The sequence below is a fragment of the Hypanus sabinus genome, chromosome 17, assembly GCF_030144855.1.
Source record: "Hypanus sabinus isolate sHypSab1 chromosome 17, sHypSab1.hap1, whole genome shotgun sequence".
In the NCBI taxonomy this organism is placed as follows: domain Eukaryota; kingdom Metazoa; phylum Chordata; class Chondrichthyes; order Myliobatiformes; family Dasyatidae; genus Hypanus; species Hypanus sabinus.
This window is the reverse complement of record NC_082722.1, coordinates 4,202,832-4,218,769: the sequence shown is the minus strand read 5'-3', so window position 1 is coordinate 4,218,769 and position 15,938 is coordinate 4,202,832. Positions and strand designations below refer to the sequence as shown.

General features: G+C 42.8%; 1 protein-coding gene across 3 annotated transcripts in view; it reads left to right on the top strand.

Annotated features, from left to right (window-relative positions):
* Window positions 1–15,938, top strand: part of hydin (HYDIN axonemal central pair apparatus protein) — a 1,146,554-nt gene that overhangs the window by 276,655 nt on the left and 853,961 nt on the right. For all 3 annotated transcript variants that reach the window (XM_059992477.1, XM_059992476.1, XM_059992474.1), the window contains exon 11: window positions 5,432–5,550. In XM_059992477.1, the coding sequence (XP_059848460.1) occupies window positions 5,432–5,550 (119 nt within the window). The remainder of the gene's footprint in view (window positions 1–5,431; window positions 5,551–15,938) is intronic.

The window sequence follows — 15,938 nt, the reverse complement described above, 5'->3', positions numbered from 1 at the left end:
AAGGAGGAAGTCATGGAGGGAGTGTCCACTGAGTCAGTGTGGGTGGAAGTCAGAAACATGAAGGAGGCAATAGCTCTACTGGGTGTTCTTTATAGACCCCTCAGTAGTAACAGGGATATCGAGGAACAGATGGGGAGGCAGATTCTGGAATGGTGCAATAATAATAGGATGTGACGGGAGATTTTAACTTCCCTAATATTGATTGGCATCTCCTTAGGGCAAGTGGTTTAGATGGGGTGGAGTTTGTAAGGAGTGTTCAGGAAGGTTTCCTGACGCAATATGTGGATAAGCCAACTCGAGGAGAAGCTGTACTTGATCTGGTATTTGGAAATGAACCTGGACAGGTATCAGATCTGTTGGTGGGAGAGCATTTTGGAGGTAGTGACCACAATTCTATCTCCTTCATCACAGTGCTGCAGAAGGATAGACCATAAGATCATAAGACATAGGAGCAGAATTAGGTCGTCTGGCCCCTCGACTCTGCTCTGCCATTCAATCATGGCTGATCCTTTTTTCTCCTCCTCAACCCCAGTTCCCAGCCTTCTCCCTGTAACCTTTAATGCCAAGTCCAATCAGGAACTTATCAATCTTTGCCTTAAATACACCCAATGACCTGGCCTCCACAGCTGCATGTGGCAACAAATTCCACAAATTCACCATTTGGCTAAAAAAATTTCTCTGATAGGAGCAGGCAATTTGGAAAAACATTTAATTGGGGTAGGGGGAAGTATGATGCTATTAGGTAGGAACTTGGGAGCATAAATTGGGAGCAGATGTTCTCAGGGAAATGCATGGCAGAAATACAACATAGAAATCTACAGTACGTTACAGGCCCTTTGACCCACAATATTGTGCCGACCTTGTACTCCAGAAGCTCCCTAGTGCATAACCCTCTATTTTTCTAAGCTCCATGTAGATATGTAGATGAGATATACCTCGGGCTTCTATGAAAAGCAAGGGAGGAGATTGCTGAGTCTCTTAGGATGATCTTTGCATGATCAGTAGGGACGGGAGAAGTACCGGAGGATTGGATCGTTGCAAGTGTTGTTCCCTTGTTCAAGAAAGGAAGTAGAGATAACCCAGGAAATTATAAACTAGTGAGTCTAACTTCAATGCTGGGCAAATTGTAGGAGAAGATTCTGAGAGGCAGGATTGGTGAGCATTTGGAGAGACCTAATCTGATTAGGGATAGTCAGCATGGCTTTGTCAAGGCCAGGTCGTGTCACAAGCCTGATTGAATTTTTTGAGGATGTAACAAAACACATTGATGAAGGTAGAGCAGTGGATGTAGTGTATATGGACTTCCATTCCCCATGTAAAGCTTCAACAGAAAGTACGGAGACCTTGCTTTCTGGATCTAGAATTGGCAAAGGAAAAGGTGGTTGTAGACAGGTCACATTCTGCATGGAGATCAGTGACCAGTGGTGTTCTGCAGGGATCTGTTGTGGGACCCCTCTTCATGATTTTTATAAATAATCTGGGTAAAGAAGTAGAAGGATGGGTTAGTAAGTTTGTTGATGACACAAAGGTTGGGGGTGTTGTGGATAGTGTGGAGAGCTGTCAATCAGGACATTGATAGGATGCAAAACTGGGCAGAGAAATGGCAGATGGAGTTCAACCCAGATAAGTGTGAAGTGGTTCATTTTGGTAGGTCAAATTTGAAGACAGAAAGTAATATTAATGGTAAGACTCTTGGCAGCTTGGAGGATCAGAGAGATTTTGGGGTCTGAGTCCATAGGACACTCTAAGCTGCTATGCAGGTTGACAGTGTTGTTAAGAAAGCATAAGGTGTATTGGCCTTCATAAATTGTGGAATTGAATTTAGGAGCTGAGAGGTAATATTGCAGCTACATAAGGAGCCTGGTCAGACCCCAATTGGAGTACTGTGCTCAGTTCAGGTCACATCACTACAGGAAGGATGTGGAAACTATAGAAAGGGTACAGGGGAGATTTACAAGGATGTTGTAAATCCTTGGGTTGGAGGGCATACCTCATGAGAATAGGTTAAGTGAACTTAGCCTTTTATTCCTCGGAGTGATGGAGGATGAGAGGTGACCCGATAGAGATGTGTAAGATGATGAGGGGTATTGTTTATTCCTCGGAGTGATGGAGGATGAGAGGTGACCCGATAGAGATGTGTAAGATGATGAGGGGTATTGTTTATTCCTCGGAGTGATGGAGGATGAGAGGTGACCCGATAGAGATGTGTAAGATGATGAGGGGTATTGTTTATTCCTCGGAGTGATGGAGGATGAGAGGTGACCCGATAGAGATGTGTAAGATGATGAGATTGTGTGGATAGCCAGAGGCTTTTTCCCAGGGCTGAAATGGCTAGCACGGGGTGGTGGGGGGGCATAGTTTTAAGGTGCTTGGAATTAGGTACCATAGGGATGTCAGGGGTAAGTTTTTCACACAGAGATGGTGGGCGTGTGGCATGCACGGCTGGTGGTGGTGGTGGAAGAGGATACAATAGGGTCTTTTAAGAGCCTGTTACATAGGTACGTGGAGCTTAGAAAAATAGAGGGCTATGCACTAGGGAAATTCTAAGCGGTTTCTAGAGTAGGTTACATGGTCAGCACAACATTGTGGACTGAAGAGCCTGTAATGTGCTGTAGATTTCTATGATCTATGTACATGGTCAAGCATTGCGCACTGCCCAGGCTTGCATATCTAGACTGCTAGGACGCAACATACATGGTCGACTTTGATGGAAACCTTTCTCACTCACGCCTCCTTTCAGTCTCTTTGTTTTAACCTTCTATTAGTTTTATCTTATTACTGTGAGTTGTAGCAGGGAGCTTTTTGTGTTTACTTTTTTCTCTTTTCCTGGGAAATGTCCTGTTTTGTGTTTGTTGCTGACAGCAAGGCCAGGATCTGGGATTGTTCATAGTATTATAGCCATTAGGAATGTCCACCACTTACATGTATAATAGACTTCAGTCCTGAAATATTAATTCTGAGGGTTGATTATTCACGTGAGTCCAATATTGAATCAGAATATAAATACACATCATAATTCCATATTTATTCTCTCTGATTAGATTCAGGAGTTTCAAGATTGCTTAATGTCATTTCGTGTACACAGGTGTAAAGGAGTACAAGATAGTTGTTAGAAAAGTGTAACCCCCTGGGTCACCTCAGGCTCGCTCTCGTCTTGGGGGAGCAGCCTTCGGCCCCGCCAAACTGGGTAATCAGCTGGTATGGATGTTGCGTGATGTCCCCACCCCACCAAATAACAAACAGTACACCATATGCGATTAAATGATTACACTTTATAGATATTACTAGAACTAAGTGATTAATAACAATACAGTATATGAAGGAAAAGAAAATAAAGAAAAGGTGCCAACACTTATCAAAGTCCAAACCACTTCGTGCACAACTGTTGGAGCTCAATCAACAGTCTTCTGGCCACCATTCGATCGCTTCAGACCTCCTTGACTCGCAGCTCAGGACAACCCAAAGTGATCAACCAAGCACCCCCAGCATGTTTGTCTTCGTCTCCTCTCCTCGCCGACAATCCTGGCCTCAGACCCCCACTCGGGTTCCGTTCTGTCGCCCAGCTTACAGCATCGCGTCCTCGCGCTGACTCCCCAAAAGCCCACCAACAATAGTTTACAGACCCAGAAGAGAGAATAACATTAATCCCAATTGGTTAACAAATGAATACAATTCTCGTATCAGTAATTTTAACCCAAACAAACTTCGAGAGAAAGCTCTTATCATAACAAAGAAGCATTCCTACTTTTAACAAAGAAGCCATTTTGATTAACATACGCAGTAACAAAAAAGAAAAAAACCCTCACAAAGAAGAACCCCTTACAATAGTTTCCTTGTGTTTATTTTCCAGTTATTGTCCAGTATAGCTCGATTCATTTATCCACACCTTTGGTGAACTACATAAGGCCTGTCTCTTGCCTCATGTCTCCGAGAGTTATTGATGGTGCATCAACACCAAATCAGGGAGCAGAGTTGATGACTTTTGTGATTCTGATTTATATCAATGGCACGGTTGAGGTTTTCTCACTTTCAAAGGGGAAAATAACTGCATTCATAGCTCAAAGTACAACAGAAAACTGGAACAATCTTATTCAAATACAGCTTTGGAAGAAGCATTAATATTATTAAATATGTCACTTGTATTTTCAAAAGCTAATGGATTAGAAATTGTATTGTTGCCAATTAGAAACAATAGACCTTGCTGGGGAGGTTAACCTACACTTATTCATGATGATGCAGCCATCATGCATTTTATCATAATCACTGTGAAATTATTTACATGCATTTCAGCTATGCAACACTTCTGGCGATGTATGGTTCATGATTATTAGTGGCTCACTATAGCACCCAGTCACATGTGAAATTGCTATCAATTAATAACTTAAATAGCAGCATTCTTGATCAGCTGCAGAATTGCTCATAGTGTAGCAATGGGTTAAATTCTCACACTGATAAGATGAATATTTAATGCTTTAGGGAGTTCAATTCATGCCAGACTGGTGGAAGGAAGCTTTTTTTCTACTCCTGTTAAACTGTCTGTTACATCAGTGTCAGAGTTAGCAACTTTTTCCAGTGATTTCAGGTGAGGCAGTGTGAGTGATTTGTCAGGATTGAGGCACTATGTAGACAAATATCTGACTTGGGTGACCACAGTGACAATTTGGCTGTTCCTCATGATCCACTTGAGGAGCAACTAGTTACAGTTTTCCCAGCTGACCCAAAAGCATTTGGAGGCTTCCAGCTTTTCATAAAACCATAGCTACAGTGTGGGAAAAGGTCCTTTGGGCCACTGACTATTGAGCACCAATTTTTACACTAATCCTACCCTAACCTTCTTAACACCTCCCCCACCCCATATTGCACCTGTAGGAGCAATTTGCATTGGTTTGGGAATGTGGGAGAAATCTGGAGTATTCAGGGGAAACCCATTACAGGGAGAATATGCAAACTCCACACGGCACTACAGAGTTCCTGAGAGTTTAAAGCCTGGGACTTCAGAATAATATATGTCAGTCGAATTGGAAGATCAAATATTATGTCCCAAGCCAGTCTGTTTTTCATGCATCCATTATAATTTAGCAGGTTCAGTCTAATTACCAGATTGCAGTTGGTGCTCTCTGTAGTTAGTTAAGTATCTGCACCATTGAAAGTGGGAGCATCAGGTGGTCTATTGGATTTAGAGTGTATGTCAATCCAGGCTGTGGGATTTTAGGTGGGGTTCTGGGAGGATTCTGTGGACCCTTGTCAGGCAGGGGTGACAGTGTTCTTTAAAGAGGTTTCTTTCCATGCAGACATCAGGTGGTTCAGTGTGAGCTATCACAGTTCAGTGAGATTGATGAACACAAGTTGTCACAAATTGCTTAAGCATTTTCTGTTAGGTGATACCTGCTAAAATTTAAAGTTGATGCAGATTGATGTTTTGGTTCTCCAGGTCGGGAGACTCGCTTACCTCTCCGTATCAAGGCTGAAGGCATAGGCCCCAAGCTGCTTCTGAATTTTGACCAGATTGACATGGGATTTATCATTATAAACTCCAAGCACATGTATGAGGTAAATTGTATAATTACATTCTGTCAAGCTACAAAATCGACTTGAATGTTTTGTTCTGAAATCATTAGGATACTTAATCTGGTTAAATGAAAAACTCAGTTATGGAGTTTCATGGACCGAACAATAATGTATTAGCTGATTAGAGTACCAAGTGTTATGTCCCAAGCTGATCTGTTTTTCGTTTACTTGTCCATTTATCTATTATACCATGGCAGATTCATTTTAATTCTCTATCTACCCCCTGGTTCTGCAATTGAAAGGTCTGTAAAAACTCATTGCCCTGTCCATCTGTTGTCTGTCTGCAGAAACTGGAAATAATTTGTACACTTAAGTGATAAATTGAACTGAAAACCTGCTTAGTTTAGTGATGTTTCAAAAATAAAATAAGTGGAATTGGGGGGGGGGGGGTGCAGAGACTGTCATTTCATCTGCCAGAGCTTGATTTCAATCATGTCCGACTAGTAGTTTTAAAGTGCTAATGCAGAATGAGTTTGGACAGGATAGATTAGATACAATACAACTGTGGAAAATGGAAATGCATTGCACACTTTTATTAACAAGTGTTCTTAAGGTTTGGGATGAATAATATTGCTAGAACAGAATGGTGCTTTAGTGAGAGAAGGCAAAAAAAAACTGTAGGTTGATTTTTTCCCAGTTTCTATTATTGTTTGCTTTTTTTGAATTACCTCTTGTAATAATGATCAGAGAGGCACAGATATCTGTATTTACCGACGAGTACATGAATTCATCCACTAATTACCTTGAGTGCACATCCACTAAGTATCCCTGACTCTCCTGAACAGTCAACAAATAGCAAAGGAGTCTATGCTGGCAGGACATTCCTCATAGTCCCAGTTCACTCACTCTTGTATCTGCGATGGTTACCTTTATATCCATTCCTTATCATTTCAAATATTGCATTCCAGTGTCACTGGTCACCTTGGTTATTGGCTCTGCTCTAAGTCAGCATCTATTTCACAGCAAGTGACAGTTGATCATTTATGGCTCTTTTTTCTCAATCAACAACAAGCTTGATTCATGCAGAACAGATACTGACTCCAAACAGTCAAAAATCTGCATGTTATATCCAACCAAAGAACATCCCACAAATAATTTCTTATTTGGAAATGATCTCTAGTCCAGCAGATTACCTGAAGCATCATTATGTCTTTTTAAAACACCGATCAAGCCAAACAATTCAAGCTCACAAAATGCAAAACAGAGGGTCTTCACAAAATGTTAGCCTCAATCACCAAGGACAAAGACAATTGGTCTGTCTGCTTCCACTGTCCTCAATTAATTCAAATCCACTGATTTGTAGACTGTTGTTCTTTCTGGCATAGTTAAAGCAGTAGAGATGGCAGGCGGGTTAGTTGAACGCTCCTCCTGTGGGATGCAGGAAGGCAGACCTCCAGTGTCCCTAACAACTTCACCTGCAACAAGTGCATCAAGCTGCAGCTTCTAACACTCCACATTAAGGAGATGGAGCTGGAACTGGATGAACTCCAGATCATTCAACTGAGGGGTGATAAATAGGGCATATAGAGAGGTAGTTACACCAAGGTGCAGGACATAGGAAATTGGGTGACAGTCAGGAAGAGGAAAGGGGTTAAACAGCCAGTGTAGAGTACCCTGTGGCCACTCCCCTCAACAACAGGATACTGTTGGAGGAGAGGGTGATCTAGCAGAGGAAAGCCACGGTGGTCAGGTCTCTGGCATTGAGTCTGACGCTGTGGCTCAGAAGGGAAGGTGGGAGAAAAGGTGAGCTTTGGTGACAGGGGATTCTTCAATTGGAAACATAGAAACTTAGAAAGCCTACAGCACAATACAGGTCCCTCAGCCCACAAAGTTGTGCCGAACATGTCCCTACCTTAGAAATTACTAGGCTTACCCATAGCCCTCTATTTTTCTGAGCTCCATGTACCTATCTAAAAGCCTCTTAAAAGACCCTATTGTATTCACCTCCACCACCGTTGCTGGCAGCCCATTCCATGCACTCACCACTCTCTGCGTAAAAGACTTACCCCTGACATCTCTGTACCTACTCCCCAGCACCTTAAACCTGTGTCCTCTTGTGGCAACCATTTCAGCCCTGGGAAAAAGCCTCTGACTATCCACATGATCAATGCCTCCCATCATCTTGTGCACCTCTATCAAGTCACCTCTCATCCTCCATCGCTCCAAGGAGAAAAGGCCAAGTTCGCTCAACCTGTTTTCATAAGGCATGCTCCCTAATCCAGACAACATCCTTGTAAATCTCCTCTGCACCCTTTCTATGGTTTCCACATCCTTCCTGTAGTGAGGCGACCAGAACTGAACACAGTACTCCAAGTATGGTCTGACCAGGGTCCTATAGAGCTGCAACATTACCTCTTGGCTCCTAAATTCAATTCCACGATTGATAAAGGCCAATACACCATATGCCTCCTTAACCACAGAGTCAACCTGTGCTCTCTGGTTGACTGGCTACTCTGCACTGGCTGCCTATCCCCCTTCTTATTCCTGGTGGTCACCCAGTTACCTGTATCCTGCATCTTGCAGATAACTACTTCCATATCCTATCAACCCTCAGCCTCCCAAGTGATCTGGAGCTTCAACTCATTAACACGGTCTGTTAGAAACTGCAGCTAGGTGCACTTCTTGCAGGTGAAGGCATCGGGAACACTGGAGGTTTCCTTGCATTCCCACATCTCATAAGAGGAACATTTCACTATTCTTCCTGGCATTCCCACTGTTACAAAGTGTGCAATAAGAAAGAAAGAATAAATAACAACAAAAAAAATCCACCTTTGCCCAACGTCTCTCCTCACTGAAGCCTTAATGAGGTAAAGCCTCAAATCCCTATTCTAACAATGGCCCACTCACACAACGGCCACTCGGCTTAAACCTGACTTCTTTTTAATAGAGCTTGCCAAGTGCTAATTATGCACAATCATGTTTCCTTGGAAACTGTGTATCATAAAATGTGCCACCTTCCCCTGCTCGCTTTTTTTAGACACTCTCTCCTACACAATCCAATGTCCCCTTGGGAACCAGGGTGTACAAAATGTGTTGCCTGCCGCCTCTCGCTTCTTTTAAACTCTCTCTTCCTCTACAAAATGCGATGTTTCCTCAGAAATTATGGCATGCAAAAATATGTCCATTGAATCCAGTCATGTCTTTTAAACTTTCTCTCCCTCTGCACAATCCAATGTCTCCTTAGGAACTGTGGTGCACAAACGAAGGCTGTTAAGGATCATAAGATGATAAGACAAAGGAGCAGAATCAGGCCATTCAGTCTATCAGTTCTGTTCCACCATTCCAACATGGCTGATTTATTATCCTTCTCCACTTCATTCCCTTGTCTTCACATCATAACCTTTGAAATGATCAACCTCCACTTTGAATATACTCAATGACTTGGCCTCCACAACCACCTGTGGCAATGAATTCCACAGATTCACTACCCGCTGGCTAATGACATTCCTCCTTATTTCTGTACTAAATAGATGGTGATCTATTCTGAGGCTGTGCCCTCTGGTCCTAGACTACAGGAAACATCCTCTCCACATTCACTCTATCCAGGCCTTTCAGTATTTGATAGAGTACAATGAAATCTCCCCTCATTCTTGTAAGCTCCAGTGAGTATAAGCCCAGAAACATCAAATGTTCCTCATATAACCATATAACAATCACAGCACGGAAACAGGCCATCTCGGCCCTCTTAGTCCATGCCGAACTCTTAATCTCACCTAGTCCCACCTACCCGCACTCAGCCCATAACCTTCCACTCCTTTCCTGTCCATATACCTATCCAATTTTACCTTAAATGACACAACTGAACTGGCCTCTACTACTTCTACAGGAAGCTCATTCCACACAGCTATCACTCTCTGAGTAAAGAAATACCCCTTCGTGTTTCCCTTAAACTTCTGCCCCCTAACTCTCAAATCATGTTAACCATTACATTCCCAGAATCTTTCCTGTGACTCTCCCCTGAATCTTCTCCAGTCTTTTGCTAGATAAGGGGCCCAAAACTGCTCACAATACTCCAAGTGCCGTCTAATCAATGCCTTAAGCAGACATCGGAAGTTTGGAGAGCAGGGGACTTCAATCAGGTCCACTGCCCACAGCAGGTCATGAAAGAGTGACGGAGCTTGACCAGTGACGAATCTGCATCTGGGATAGATTAGTAAGAGCAAATTAAAGGAAGGCAAGGGCATGTGCAGTGGCCGTCGTCAGAAGGGGCATAGTCAGAGTGGTGATCTTGAGGCATTAGTTCTTCGAGGCTTCTGCAAGCACAGGCTTCATTGAGAAAAAACAAAGGAAAGAAAAGCTCAAGTTTCTTCCTTCTCTTCTTTATATCTGCTCAGCTAGGACAGTAGAGATGCCAGGCAGGAGAGTGAAATGCTCCTCTTGTAGGATAAGGGAAGGAAGGGAAATCTCCAGTATCCTTGACCATTACAACTGTGAGAAGTGAATACAGCTGCAGCTTCTAACAAACTGTGTTAACCAATTGGATCAGGAACTGGATGAACTTCGGATTGTCTGGGAGGCTAAGGGGGTGATAGATAGGACATTTAGAGAGGTAGTTACACCCAAGCTGCAGGACACAGGAGACTGGATGACAGTCGAGAAGGGGAAAATAGGTTAAGGAGCCAGTGCAGAATATCCCCTTCAACAAGTATATCATTTTGGATACTGTTGGGAGGGGTGGAGGGTTGACCTAACAGAGGAAAGCCCCAGTGGTTGGGTCTTTGGCACTGAGTCTGGCTTTGTGATTCAGAAGGGAAGTGAGTAGAAGTGGCATGCTGTAGTGATAGGGGATTCGTTAGTTAGGGGAATGGACAGGGTGTTTTGTGGGCAAAAACAAGATTCCCAGTTGGTATATTGCCTCCCAGGTGCCAGGGTCTGGGATATCTTGGATCCAGTCTTCATCATTCTTAAGTGGGAGGGTGAACAGCTAGAAGGGTGGTCCATATGGATACCAATGTCATGGGTAGGATGAGTGCTGAGGGTCTGCAAAGGGAGTTCAGGGAGTTAGGTGCTAAGGTAAAGGGCAGGACCTCCAGGGTTGTGATCTCAAGATTGCTACCTGAACCGCATGCTAATGAGGCTAGAACTAGGAAGATTATACACTTTAATATGTAGGTAAGAAGTGTCGGTGTAGGAGGGAGGTCTTAAAATTTTTGGATTATTGGGCTCTCGTGCAGGGATGGTGTGCCCTGAACAGAAGGGACAATGTGCACCTGAACTGGAAGGGGACTAAAGGGGATGAGAACCAAAGTGCCAGAAAAGTTTGTGGAGAGTTTGTGGAAGCAGATGTTGGTAAGACCTCAGACAAAGTTAGGAATCAAAAGGTTGAGCATGGTGTGACTAGTGTCCTGAGCTGTGTACATTTCAATGCAAGAAGTATTTTAAGAAAGGTGGATAATAGTGCTGAAGATGGAGTAGCTGGTTTACAAACAGTGGCAAAGTGTAGTGAGAACGAGCTGTTTATAGGGCAAAACTGCAGTCAACAGGATGAGTTCCAATGTAAAAGAATGACAAAATTGAAAATGGTAAATACAGGATGGCAGGAGTTGTATCTGAATGTGCACAGTATAAGGATGAACTTTCAGCGCAGTTGCAGATTGGCATGTATGATGTTGTAGGCATCACTGAATCCTGGCTGAAAGATTATAGCTGGGAACTTAATATCCAAGGATACACGTTGTATCAAAAGGACAGGCAGGAAGACAGAAGGGGCAGCATTGTTCTGTTGGTAAAATTGAAATCAAATCATTAGAAAGAAATGACATAGGGTCAGAAGGTGTTGAATCATTGTGGATAGAGCTAAGGAATTGAAAGGGTAAAAATACTCTGATGGGAGTTATACAGACCCCCAAACAGTAGTAAGGATGTTGTCTGTAAATTACATGAGATAGAAAATGCATGTCAAAAGGCATAACAAGAGTTATGGGGACTTCAATATGTAGGTAGATTGGAAAAATCAGGTTGCTGCTGGATGACAGAAGGGGGAATTTCTGGAGTACCTATGAGATGGCTTTTTAGAGCACCTTGTGGTTGAGCCCACCAGGGGATCAGTTAGTCTGGATTAGATGTTATGCGATGAACCGGTATTAGCGAGCTTAAGGTAAAAGAACCCTAAGGGAAAGTGAAATTTGAGGAGTCAGATATATCAGTATTACAGTGGAGTAAAGAGGCATGAGAGAGGAGCTGGCCAGAATTGATTGGAAAAGAACACTGCCAGGGATAACGACAGAGCAGCAATGGCTGGAATTTCTGGAAGCAATTTGGAAGACACAGGATATATACATCCCAAAGAGGAAGAAGTATTCTAAAGGAAAGATGACGCAACTGTGGCTAACAAGAGAAATCAAAGCCAAAGAGAGGGCATATAATAAAGCAAAAATTAGTGGGGAGTCAGAGGATTGGGAAGCTTTTAAAAACCAACAGAAGGCAATTAAAAAGTCATTAAGAAGGTAAAGATAGAATATGAAAATAAGCTAGTCAATAATATTAAAAAGGATACCAAAAGTTTCTTCAGATACATAAAATGTAAGAGAGGTGAGAATGGATATCAGACCACTGGAAAATGATGCTGGAGAGCTAGTAATGGGAGACAAACTGAATAAATATTTTGCATCACTCTTCACTGTGGAAGTCACGAGCAGTATGGTGGAAGTTTCAGGTATCAGAGAGCTGTGAAATTATCAATACTAGAGAGAAGTTTCTTGGGAAACTGAAAGGTCTGAAGGTCGATAAGTCACCTGAACAAGATGGTGTACAATCCAGGGTTCTGAAAACCCTAATGCATGGCTGAAGTAATCGTGGAGGCACTATTAATGATCTTTCAAGAATCACTAGGTTCTGGAATGCTTCCGGAAGACTAGAAAATTGCAAATGTCACTCCATTCTTCAAGAAGGGCAAGAGACAGAAGAAAGGACTGCCAGTTGGGCTGGCCTTAGTGGTTTGGAAGATGTTGGAGTGGATTATTAAGGATGAGGTCTCAGGGTACTTGGAAGTATGTGATAAAATAGGCCATCATCAGCATGGTTTCCTCAAGAGGAAGTCTTGCCTGACAAATCTGTTGGAATTCTTTGAAGAAATAACAAGCAGGATAGATAAAGGAGAATCGGTTGATGTTGTGTTCTTGGCTTTTCTGAATGTCTTTGACAAGGTGCCACTCATGAGGCTTCTTAACAATCTATGACCACATGGTATGACAGGAAAGATTCCAGGATGGATAAAGGACTGAATAATATTAGGCAAAGAGTGGGAATAAAGGGAGCTTTTTCTGACTGGCTGCCGGTGACTAGTGTTGTTCCACAGGGTCTGTGTTGAGGCCGATTCTCTTTATGCTATAAAGTGATTTGGAAGATGGAATTGATGATTTTGTTGAAAATGTTTACAGGCAATGTGAAGGTAGGAGGAGGGGCAGGTTGTTTTGAGGAAGTAGAGAGACTACAGGACAGTCAGATTAGGAGAATGGGCAAAGAAATGGCATTTGGAATACAGTGTCAAGAAGTGTATGGTTATGCACTTTGGTAGAACGAATGAAAGGATTGTCTGTTTTCTAAATGGAGACAAAATATAATAGACTGAGGTTTAAGGGGACTTGGGCGTCCTTGTGCAGGATTCCCTGAAGGTTAGTTTACAGGTTGAGTCTGTGATGAGGAAATCAAGTGCAATGTTAGTATCCATTTCAAGAGGACTAGAAAAGTAAGGAGCAATGTTGAGACGTTAATAGGTACTGGTGAGACCTAGCTTTTCTCTAAGATGTTTCCTGTGGTGGGAGAGTTGTAAGATCAGAAGACACAGCCTTGGAATAGAGTGTTTTCCTTGTAGGACGGAGTTGAGGAGGAAATTCTTTAGCCAGAGAGTGGTATATCTGTGGAATTCTATGCCACAGGCATCTGTGGAGGCCAAGTCTTTATATATATTGAAAGCAGAGGTTGATAGATTATTGATTGGTTATGGCATGAAAGGATATGGAGAGAACACAGGAGATTCGGGCTGACAGAATAATTGGATCAGCCATGATGACCAAAGGGGCCTAATTCTTCTCCTTTATAGAAACATAAAAACACAGAAAGCCTACAGCACAATACAGGCCCTTCGGTCCACAATGCTGTACCAAACATGTATTTACTTTAGAAATTACCTAGGGTTACCCAAAGCCCTCCATTTTTCTAAGCTCCATGTACCTATCTAGGAGCCAGTGGAAAAGCCTCTGACTATCCACACGATCAATGCCTCTCATCATCTTATACACCTCTATCAGGTCACCTCTCATCCTGCTGTTCCAAGGAGAAAAGGCCGAGTTCACTCAACCTATTTTCATAAGGTATGTTCCCCAATCCAGACAACATCCTTGTAAATCTCCTCTGCTCCCTTTCCATAATTTCCACATCTTTCCTGTAGTGAAGTGACCAGAACTGAGCACAGTACTCCACTGGGTCCTATATAGCTCCAACATTACCTGTTGGCTCTATGCTCAGCTCCACAGTTGATGAAGGCCAATACACCGTATGCCTTCTTAACCAGAGTAAACCTGTGCAGCAGCTTTGAGTGTCCTATGAACTTGGACCCCAAGATCCCAATGATCCTCCACACTCCCAATAGTCTTACCATTAATACTATACTCCACCATCATATTTAACGTACCAAAATGAACCACTTCACACTTATCTGGGTTGAACTCCATCTGCCACTTCTCAGCCCAGTTTTGCATCCTATCAATGTCCCGCTGTAACCTCTGACAGCCCTCCACACTATTTCATCCCTCCACTTCCTCATCCAGTTCATTTATAAAAATCACAAAGAGTAAGGGTCCCAGAACAGATCCTTGAGGCACCCCACAGACCAACCTCCATGCAGAATATGACCCATCTACAACCACTCTTTGCCTTCTGTGGGCAAGCCAGTTCTTGATCCACAAAGCAATGTCCTCTTGGATTCCATGCCTCCGTACTTTCTCAATAAGCCTTGCATGGGGTACCTTATCAAATGCCTTGCTGAAATCCATATACACTACATCTACTGCTCTTCCTTCTTCAATGTTTTTAGTCACATCCTCAAAAAATTTAGTGAGGCTTGTAAGGCATGACCTGCCCTGAACAAAGCCATGCTGACTATTCCTAATCATATTATACCTGTCCAAATGTTCATAAATCCTGTCTCTCAGGATCTTCTCCATCAACTTACCAACCACTGAAGTAAGAGTCACCAGTCTATAATTTCCTGGGTACTTCTACTCCCTTTCTTGAATAAAGGAACAACATCCATAACCCTCCAATCCTCCGGAACCTCTCCTGTCTCCATTGATGATGCAAAGATCATCGTCAGAGGCTCAGCAATCTCCTCCCTTGCCTCCCACAGTAGCCTGGGGTACATCTCATCCAGTCCCGGCGACTTATCCAACTAGATGCTTTCCAAAAGCTCCAGCACATCCTCTTTCTTAATATCTACATGCTCAATCTTTTCAGTCTGCTGCAAGTCATCCCTACAATCACTAAGATCATTTTCCATAGTGAATACTAAAGTAAGGTATTCATTAAGTACCACTGCTATTTCCTCCGGTTCCATACACACTTTCCCACTGTCATACTTGATAGGTCCTCTTCTTTTACGTCCTATCCTCTTGCTCTTCACATACCTGCAGAATGCCTTGGAGTTTTCTTTAATCCTGTCCGCCAAGGCCTTCTCATGGCCCCTTCTAGCTCTCCTAATTTCCTTTTTAAGCTCCTTCCTTGTTAGCTTTATAATCTTCTAGATCTCTAACGTTACCTAGCTCTCTGAACCTTTTGTAAGCTTTTCTTCTTGACTAGATTTATTACAGCCTTTGTACACCATGGTTCCTGTACCCTACCATAACTTCCCTGTCTCATTGGATCTTACCTATGCAGAACTCCACACAAATACCCCCTGAACATTTGCCACATTTCTTCTGTACTTTTCCCTGAGAACATCTGCTCCCAATTTAAGCTTCCAATTTCCTGCCTGATAGCCTCATAGTTCCCCTTACTCCAATTAAATGCTTTTTCTAACTTGTCTGTTCCTATCTCTCTCCAATACTATTTTAAAGGAGATAGAATTATGATCACTGTCTCCAAACTGCTCTTCCACTAAGAGTTCTGACCCCTGACCAGGATCATTTCCCAAAACCAAATCAAGTACAGTCTCTCCTCTTGTAGGCTTATCTACATACTGTGTCAAAAAACCTTCCTGAACACACCTAACAAACTCCACCCCATCTAAACCCTTCGCTCTAGGGAGATGCCAGTCGATATTTCGATATTCAGTTATTATTACACCTTTCCAGGATCTGTTTCCCTATCTGCTCCTCGATATCCCTGTTACTATTGGGTGGCCTATAAAAAAACACCCAGTAAGGTTATTGACC